Here is a 10656-nt window from a genome sequence, read left to right as displayed (position 1 = left end):
CTGGAACTACTGTCCATCATGTGTTGTCCTTTTTATCTACCTGGGAGTTCACATCGGTCATAATCAGCGCCGTTTATATTCCACCACAAGCGGACACGGACACTGCCTTATGCGAGCTGCATGAGGCACTCACCAGACACAACACAGGACGCTGCGCTTATTATGGCGGGGGACTTTAATAGTGCCAACCTCAAACGCGCAGCACCGAACTTTTAGCAGCACACCACCTGCCCCACCAGGGGCGAAAGGACACTGGACCACTGTTACACTACAGTCAAGGATGGCTACAAGGCTCAATCTCGTCCACCGTTTGGTAAAGGTCGCGCGCTGGATGGACCAAACGGTGGCCGTGTTACAGGACGCACTAGATATGTAACTGTTCCGAAACAGCTCAGATGATGACGTCAGCATGTTTACGGAAGCGGTTGTGGGATTTATCGGGAAACTAGCGGATGATACCGCGGAGAAAAAGACTATTAGAACATTTCCCAACCAGAAGCCGTGGATGGTTTTATTTTTGACGCTTTGAGATATTGCACCGCTGCCTACAACACGGGACTCGCGTCGGGGGACATTGAACCATACAAGGCTGCGTCATACAGCGTCCAGAAGGCGGTGAAAGAGGCGAAGCAGCTCTACGGGAGAAGACTAGAGTCACAACTCCAACAGAGTGACTCTAGGAGCCTGTGGCAGGAACTAAGAACAATTACGGACTATAAAACACCAACAACCGGTATGACGAACGCGGCCGCGACTCTGGCAGACGAGCTGAACACTTTCTATGCTCACTTCGAGGCTGCAGCTAAAGACGCTAGCAATGCTAATGCTAGCGGCGCTAACGGCTGCAGACAGGAAGACACTGCCAGCACCAGAAACGAGTTTATCATCACCGAGCATGACGTGAGCAGAGCCTTCAAGAGAGTAAACACCAGGAAAGCAGCAGGACCAGACGGCATCTCAGGCCATATTTTTAGAGACTGCGCAGACCAGCTATCACCTGTGTTTACTGAGATATTCAAAATCACTTTATCTCAGTCGGTGATCCCCACATGCTTCAAGGAGTCCATCATTGTTCCTGTCCTAAAGAAACCTCAACCTGCTTCTCTTAATGACTATCGCCCTGTAGCCCTCACCTCAGTAGTAATGAAGTGCTTTGAGCGCCTAGTCAGAGACTTCATCATTTCTTTACTACCGGACACACTCGTTTACAGTTTGCATACCGCCCAAACCGTTCTACTGATGATGCCATTTTTTACCTCCTCCACACATCACTCACTCACCTGGGGCCTCATGTATCAACGCTGCGTACGCACAAAAACTTTGCTTACGCCAGTTTTCACGCTCATGGTCGGATTTACTAACAGTGAAATTAACGTGAGAATGTGCGTTCTTCCACGCTAACTTCATGTCTGGTGTACGTGTATTTCTTGTGTATGTTTGTTTTATTTCCGTTGGCGACTCCTAGAGGCAATTATGTTAAATTGCACACTACAAAGTATCGCACCAACACATGAAAAACATTGCTATTCATTTATAATTGATAAAATGGGTTAATTGACACAATATTTTTTTACCATTTATGTGATTTAGAACATATAAAAGCATTTGTTGGCCTTATTAGAGGACATTGTCAATGGCCGAATCCGAAGGGATGCGTTTTTAGGAATCACAGTGATTTTCTGGCCCACGATGATGACTGACTTATTAGCCGTTTTAGATTTTCAAGAGCTATCCTCTTGGAGCTCTGTGCTGAGTTGGGTTCAAATTTGGAGAGAGAGACAGCGAGGAGCCACGCATTACCCGTTCCCTTACAAGTGCTGACAATGCTTGGTTTCCTGGCAACTGGTCCTTTCCAAAGGGAACTGGCAGACCGCTCGTGGTTAAGCCAGTCGTCTTTGAGCTGTGCAATGCCAGCTGTATGGGACGGGATCATCCGCATGTTTAGCAGGTATATAAGGTTTCCATACCATGCAGTTGACCAGCCAAACATTAAAGCGCAATTTGCAGCGATCGCCGGTTTTCCTAATGTAATCAGAGCGATCGACTGCACGCACATTGCTATAAAGGTGTCATCTGAAAACGAATTTGCAAACGTGAATCGGAAACATTTCCATTCAATAAATGTGCAAATAATATGTGATGCTCAAATGCGCCTAACAAATATCGTGGCAAGGTGGCCTGGGTCAACCCATAATTCATTCATCCTCACAAACAGCATGGTTGGGATGAGGCTCTAAGGTGGCAGGGTGCGCGATGGGTGGCTTCTTGGTGAGTGATGTATTTGAAGATATTATTCCAGCTCAAGTTTTTTTTTATTTTGTTATTAATTCTGGAGGACAAACTTGCAAATAACAAAGTTTTTTTCCGGTCTACCTCCAATAGGAGCACCTTTAATTCACATTCTGTAAAGTTTCTCTTCTTGCTTGCTTTTGCCATTGCTTTTTCATTTGGTTTTGCGCATGTGCGCTCAATTTCACGTAAATTCGGATGTAAAAAGAGAATATGTATGGGATTCCACGAACGCAGTGTTTCATATATCAAATTTTTTTACTGTGTACGCACATTTACAGCTTTGTCCGTACACAAGGTTTTAGTATGAATTCAACGCAAGTCTTTGTACATAAGGCCTGGACACTAGGAAAGGGAATTATGTTAAAATGCTCTTCATCGACTACAGCTCTGCATTTAATACCATTCTCTTCACACTCACCACCAAGCTGGAGCACCTGGGACTCAGCTCATCTATGTGTCAGTGGATCTCCAGCTTCCTAACTGGCAGACCACAGGCAGTAAAGATGAGCGGTCATGTCTCAGCCTCCCTCATTCTTAGCACTGGAGCACCCCAGGGCTGTGTTCTGAGACCCCTGCTGTACTTTTTGTACACATTTGACTGTGTGGCCACTACCAACTCCACTGCTGTCATTAAGTTTGCTGACGACACTTGTGGTGGGCCTGATCACGAACAACGATGAGTCGCCCTACCTAGAGGAGATTGGAAATCTGGAGAAATGGTGCCAGAGGAACAATCTCCTCCTGAACGTCAGCAAGACAAAGGAGCTGATTGTGAACTTTTGTACAAAGCAGGAGAGGAACTACCAGACCCCAGTCATCAACAGCAGCCCAGTGGAGAGAGTGGACAGCTTTCGATACCTTGGTGTTCACATCACGCAGGACCTGTCATGGTCCTGTCACATCAACACTGTGGTGAAAAAGGCCCGGCAGTGTCTCTACCACCTCAGACGCTTGAGAGACTTTAGACTGCCCTCCAAGGTGCTCAGGAATTTCAACTCCTGCACCATAGAGAGCATCCTGGCGGAAACATCACAACCTGGTTCGGGAACAGCACCATGCAGGACAGACAAAGTTTTACAGAGGGTGGTGCGTTCAGCTGAACGAATCATCCGCACCGAGCTCCCTGACCTGCACTCGATCTACAGCAAACGCTGCTGGACTAAGGCCAGGAAGATGGTGGAGGACCTCAGCGATCCCAACAATGGACTGTTCTCTCTGTTGCGGTCTGGGAAGCGATTCCGCTCCCTGAAGACCAATACAGAGAGATTGAGGAGGAGCTTCTTCCCGCAGGCCATAAGGTCTCTCAACCACAACACAATACAGGACTAATATCATCTCTTTTACATCCAACACTGACTGGGCATTCATGGCCACTATGGACACATTCATGCACACTTTTTGCACTATATACTTAGACTTTCATTATGGACCACTGCACAAATCACTTTTACTGCAATACAGGTCCTTCTCAAAAAATTAGCATATTGTGATAAAGTTCATTATTTTCTGTAATGTACTGATAAACATTAGTCTTTTATATCTTTTAGATTCATTACACACAACTGAAGTAGTTCATGCCTTTTATTGTTTTAATATTGATGATTTTTGCATATAGCTCATGAAAACCCAAAATTCCTATCTCAAAAAATTAGCATATCATGAAAAGGTTCTCTAATCATGAAAAGGTTCTCACTGTGTTTTATCAAGGGCAGGGTCAATGCAGCTAGCTATCAGGAGATTTTGGAGCACTTCATACTTCCATCTGCTGAAAAGCTTTATGAAGATGAAGATTTCATTTTTCAGCATGACCTGGCACCTGCTCACAGTGCCAAAACCACTGGTAAATGGTTTACTGACCATGGTATTACTGTGCTCAATTGGCCTGCCAACTCTTCTGACCTGAACCCCATAGAGAATCTGTGGGATATTGTGAAGAGAAAGTTGAGAGACGCAAGACCCAACACTCTGGATGAGCTTAAGGCCGCTATCGAAGCATCCTGGGCCTCCATAACACCTCAGCAGTGCCACAGGCTGATTGCCTCCATGCCACGCCGCATTGAAGCAGTCATTTCTGCAAAAGGATTACCAACCAAGTATTGAGTGCATAACTGAACATAATTATTGGAAGGTTGACTTTTTTTGTATTAAAAACACTTTTCTTTTATTGGTCGGATGAAATATGCTTATTTTTTGAGATAGGAATTTTGGGTTTTCATGAGCTGTATGCCAAAATCATCAATATTAAAATAATTAAAAGGCTTAAACTACTTCAGTTGTGTGTAATGAATATAAAATATATGAAAGTCTAATGTTTATCAGTACATTACAGGAAATAATGAACTTCATCACAATATGCAAATTTTTTTAGAAGGACCTGTATATCTATTTTTACTCGTACAGTATATTTTTACCAGTTAACTTTATTTTCTACTGTATTTTCTTTATATATATTTATTTCTTATGTTTAAGCCTTTTATTTTAAGGTCACTGGTAGTCGAAAAAGCATTTCACTGCATATCCTACTGTGTAGGACTGTGTACGTGACAAATAAAATTTGAATTTGAATTTATGGTGGCCCTCCCACAACATCCCACAGCATCTGAGAAAGGTCAGATCATTCAACACATGCATCATTCAACACTTCCATTTCTGCAGCAGGAAGCTAGGAATGTTTTATCAGTCTGTTTTGGCTAGTGCCCTTTATAGTGCTGAAAACCAAAACTAAGTTACTTGGTTACCTTTTTAATCATTTTAATGTTGTGGCTGATCATTGTATACAATTTATTTAATGTGCAATTGACTACATGTGTGTCTGTAGGACTTACTTCTTTTGTTACAAGATGCTAGGATCATAAAGTTGTGATGTGAGCTGACTTAACAATCTCTCATTCCCATGTAATGTAATGTTGTCTCAGAGTTAAGCCTTGTTTACCCCAACATATGCCCTGATAATGTAAACCCATAGTTGACGCATAACCCATAGTTATGCCCCACTTTTTAACAAGTTACATTGTGTTGTCCCCAAATTTAGCCATTTACAATCATGCCATGTACCAATGATGTCCTTTTGTGTCCATCCACTTGCTTTGGGGACATTCTTACCACTCTGGTTTAGAGAACGTTGGCTTTCCAAGCTACATTGACTTCATGCTTAAAATAAGCTCTATAGCCTTAAGAAAACTATGTTCTCACTGCCACTCGGCTTGGTAAAAATAATGCTTACATAATTTGTCCTAAATTTAAGGTCACATACACATTAATAATAATAAAATGTAAAGATTAAATAACATGCAAACTGCATAATGTGTTTATGTGTAAAGGTAATTTGTAAGAAACTCAACATGACGTCTGTATTTGTTTATTTAAAAATGATTAACACTGCAAAATAATTTAAATGTTACAATAGTTTTTTTTTATTATCTGAAGGTTGGCTACAACAGAGATTACATACAGCTGTCATAGGGAGTTTATATACTCTCATCATAAGCATGAAAGCCATAGGAATATTAGGTCTGCAGCAATGAATGTATGAACACATCTTGAATAAACCTAATGAATAAGTTATTATTGTGATAACAGATGAGTTGTCTGCTATTAATACAAGGTCAAAATATTACCTACAGGCTTAAAAAATATATGAATGCCCACTTATTTGATTAATTCAGTGGTGCTGACAGTCCTATTTTTTTTTTTTTATTTGCCAAGCTCAAGGCCACTCATTTTCCTATAAGTGATCCAACCGTAGACTGTAGCGGACTACGGTTCTTAACTTCTCTGTGTAACATAAAAATGCTTTGTTTGACTGCACTCATTGGCTAGACCAACACAGAGTACAATGTAAAAGATTTACAAAAGTCGGGAATGTCGGTTTATAAATATCTGCAGATTTCAAACCCAGTTAACCTACAAACTATTATGTAAGCTCAATGTCTGCAGCCAATTGCACAAAGGAAGAAAAAACCTTCAGGAGTTTTGACCAGATTTAAAGGAGTAAGCGTGTGGCATTTTCCCAAATAAAATTGTACCATCTGTTAAGCACAGTGGTTTTAGCATACATCTTTGGGTTTTTAAGTTGAATTTCAATTGCCACACCCAGGTCTGATTACTGCTAGACCGGTTGAATCACAAAATCTCTTAAATAGAACCTTTAAAAATAAAGAATAATAAATAAATAAATTTAAAGTAATAGTATAAATGAATAAATAACTGCAGAGCTCACATGCCTCACAAAATGTCTTCATAGCCATGTGAAAGACTCATTGCCAGTTATTGCAAATGCTTGATTGCAGTTATTGGCACATGGAGTAGCGCAACCAGTTATTAGGTTTAGGGGCATTTTTTTTTTACACAGGGCCAGGTAGGTTTGGACATCTTTTTTTTCCTTATTAAATGGAATATAATTAAAAACTGCATTTAAAAAGGTTATTCATGTGTAATATTAACATTTGTTTACTGATATAAATCATTTAAATGTGACAAAAGACAAGTAAAAAAAAAAAACATGCAAGACCAAAATATATATAATTTTTATATTCAATCATTTCATCAGCTGTTTTATTACATGTACCATTTTTAAATGTTTAACTTATACCATGTATCTGCATTTCTAGTATTTCAGAATATTTTCAGAATATTTACAGCTTCTGTAGCAAACCAATACTTTTTACAAACAGTTCAATTATATAATACAAAACAGTAAGTATTTTAATTGTGATTTGATTTACCAAATAAACAAACAAACAAAAACTTGTCATGAAAGAACATTGACTAATGCAGAGTCTGTTTGGAATATTTGCAAACTTATAATTAATTTAGTGCACCTCCTAAACCATGGGTAAAACAGAGCATAAATAATAGGATTAATAGTGGAATTAAGACAAAACATAATCAAAACTTTCTGTTGTATTTCTAACTGCAGGTCAATGACACCGCCTAATAGACTGTAAATAAAATATGGAAGTAAACACACCAGAAACACAGACACTAGAATGCCGAGGATTTTAGCTGCTTTCCTCTCAGATTTCATCGAGTGTGAGGTGATTTTCTGTTTTTTAGACTGTGTGTGATTATTAAGCTCTCTGATAGCAGTGGCATGTTTCTTAGCAATCACAAAAACTCGAGTATACAAAATGATTATGACAGAAAGTGGAAATATAAATGAATGTACAAGATCAATTATAGACCAGATCTCATTCAGATAGTAAAAGCACTGTCCAGGACACATTACCAAACTCATTAAGGTTTCATTGGTACAAAGGAATGCTATGACATAGCCTAGACAAAAACACCAATTAAGATAAACCACAATGCACATAGTCCTGCTAGTGATTGTGTTTGTGTAGAAAAATGGGTTTGAGAGAGCCAAATACCGATCTACAGCAATTAGAGCAATATTATAGATGGACAGCTTCCCAAGAAAAAAAGAAGTAATTATCCAACAGATGCAGTAACTCCTATCGAATATCCAACATGACTCTATTGTCCAGATAATTGTTGGTGACATCACAAAAATACCAATGAGGAAATCTGACATTGCAAGAGACAGCACAAGCATGTTAGTCGGTGTGTGAAGCTTCTTAAAGTGAAAAACAGAGATGATGATGAGCAGATTTCCACACACTGTTAGAAGAACCACAGCAGCTGAACATACGTACAGTAAGATATAAACTGCAGAAGATACAGGTCTTACAGGACAGGAAACATGCACACATTGATCAGATTGGTTAAATTCTGTCAGGGTCATGAATATAAGACTGTAAAGATTAATTAAATGTTTTAGAAATGGGATACTACCATTGCAATACCGTGACATCAAATGACTTAAGCAGCTTTGGTTTTATAGTTTAGAAAATGATCACACCCCCACAAATTTAATGATTGTGTTACACACATGATGTAACTAGAAGTTACTGGCAAAATAATAATAACATGCCCTAATGCAAAATTGTAATAATATATAGTTTAGTTAACATTTAACATGCAGATAACATTTAACAGTCATTGATCAAACAAGACAAGAAAAAAAAATTCTGATGTAAGTTCTGATGTAATATATACTTGCTTACCATTATGCTGCTGTAATAGATAGATAGATAGATAGATAGATAGATAATAATAATAATAATAATAATAATAATAATAATAAAACACAAAATATGTATATAATATTAAATAATAATAATAATAATAATAATAATAATAATAATAATAATAATACATACATTAATTAATGTGTTATTATTATTATTATTATTATTATTATTAACTGTTTAAATAATTAATCATTCTTACTACACACTAAAAAATGCTGGGTTGTTAGTCAGCTTCGTGTCTCTTTTGAGCTCCCACACCGCTGATGGCGGTTTATCCTCCTCATGTATTTAAGGGAAAATGACGTTAAATACAAGGTCTGTATACACATGTTCACTCACCTAAGTCACATATGACTGAAAAATTATTACCATATGTAAGATTTATTACTGTTACCGTGTTAAGGTTACACTTAAACTGTTAGGCTGGTCTGAGGTAAGATAAATTAGCTGACAATAGCTGATATAGTTAGCCAAAGAACCCCATCTGTGTGTGAAAGAAACGGCTAAGATGTCTGAGCTTTTTAGCTTTCTTTGTAGAATGTTTGCAGGGTGTACAAAGATGGTGAAGTGATGAATGAATGCTAACTGTAGTGCTAGCATGATGCAGGCATTTAGTTAGGTTGCTAGCGTTAGCAACCACATTAACTAGTCTGACTTAAAAAAATATATTAAGGAGCTTTATCCTAAAAGCCATGCTTATTTTGCTGTTTTATTGTTGGTAGTAGCTGTCTCCATGTTTTTGTTTCAGGTTACTTATACCCTATCTTATTGGACAGCTTTGTCATTTTTAATTTAGTATCAATCCTATTAAACACTAAATAAATAGTCTCATTTAATTTAATCTTTGCTATTCAACAAAATTTTTACCCCCCTCAATTTTTTTCTTTCTAAGGTTGGAACCAACATGGTGGAATACCTCCAGCAGGCTGAAGTGTCAAGGCCGTACCCCTACATCCTGACGTTGAGAGATGATGACCAGCGCTGCTCTCAGGCATTCATCATTCTGGTGGGACAGGCTCTGGAGCAATGCACACTACTTGGGGCGGTTGATGTGTGCTTTAAAGCATTTTATATTTTTGGCATTACCTATCCAAAGCAGTGTGCGCCTGTATAGGACTTTTTGTAATGTTGCTATGAAATAGCGAGGCCTACTTGAAAAGTCATAGACAGTGTTTGTATGTTAAAATGAGACCAGGGCTGTATTTTATAGGGTGTACTGTTTGTGTGACTTAATGTTATGCAATAATTAGCAGTTTTTCATTGATCAATGAAGTCTATCTATCTATCTATCTATCTATCTATCTATCTATCTAAAATTAATACCTTTATAAAAGTTGTTTATTAACTCGAAGTCTGCAGCAGAGATTACATACAGCTGTCATCAGAGGGTTAGTTACACTCATCCTGGGCATGAACGTCATAGCAATATTGAGCTTGCAGCAATTTTTTTCTGGAGAAAATGTATGTACAAAAGCAAGTTTTATGTATTTTTCGGTTGTACGATACCAACAAATTTTCAAAAGTATATATGCAGACTCAAATTTTTCAATATATGCATGTGGTAGTATTTCCCCTTTCAGACACCTTAAAACATGGCTGTACAATTCTGTGATTCAAAATGTCACGAATTTAAAAAAAAAACTATGAGCATGCACTTGCTCGAGCTGTGAACCTGCCTTGCCTGTTTCGGTCATGGAGATGATGGGATCTTCCACTGTGAAAGCTTTTGCTTCAACTTAAAATCAGTGGAGACTGGTGCAATTTTTTTTTAAGGGGGTACAGACAAAATTAAAATTAAATTTTTAATAATCGCCTGTAAATAGGCATAAGAAGTGCTGCAAAAGCACCGAGTGTAAACTCGGCCGCGATCACTTGACGGCTGCTTAACTAGATGATCAGGTCGATTTGGTCCAAGCTCCTAAACTATTTTTTTTTCTTCGTCCGATTGCCTTGCGAAAGGGTATTTTAGCAAATAAATTAAAAAATTTTCTCTCATATTTAGCTGGCTTTGATGTCAATCCATATACATTAAGTATAATCTGCTGACCGTTAATTAGTTGGGATGGCCCAATCACATGAGCCCAAAAAATATTGATTTTCTAAGAACAAATGTGGGAGGGTTCGGGGCGCACAGTGATGCGCCCCAAGGATGATTTGAAAAAAATCCAATTAGAGCTCAGCCTTAAATCACAATTTTTAAAAAATAATACGTGCCTACATAGACACTCATTTGTCTGACGCACCGTGTACATGAACATAAAATGTGCGTAAT

The 10656-nt window shown here is 38.4% G+C and overlaps 1 protein-coding gene across 1 annotated transcript; it reads right to left on the bottom strand.

The window, feature by feature from the left end:
- Positions 1–7042: 7042 nt before the first annotated feature.
- Positions 7043–8035, bottom strand: LOC128543408 (trace amine-associated receptor 13c-like). The gene has a single exon (XM_053513827.1). The coding sequence runs from the start codon at positions 8033–8035 to the stop codon at positions 7043–7045; it is 993 nt and encodes a 330-aa protein (XP_053369802.1).
- Between the last annotated feature and the right edge of the window lie 2621 nt (positions 8036–10656).

Source organism: Clarias gariepinus, chromosome 2 (assembly GCF_024256425.1).
Source record: "Clarias gariepinus isolate MV-2021 ecotype Netherlands chromosome 2, CGAR_prim_01v2, whole genome shotgun sequence".
In the NCBI taxonomy this organism is placed as follows: Eukaryota; Metazoa; Chordata; class Actinopteri; order Siluriformes; family Clariidae; genus Clarias; species Clarias gariepinus.
Note: the sequence above shows the minus strand (reverse complement) of the source record. Positions and strands in the feature narration are given on the sequence as shown.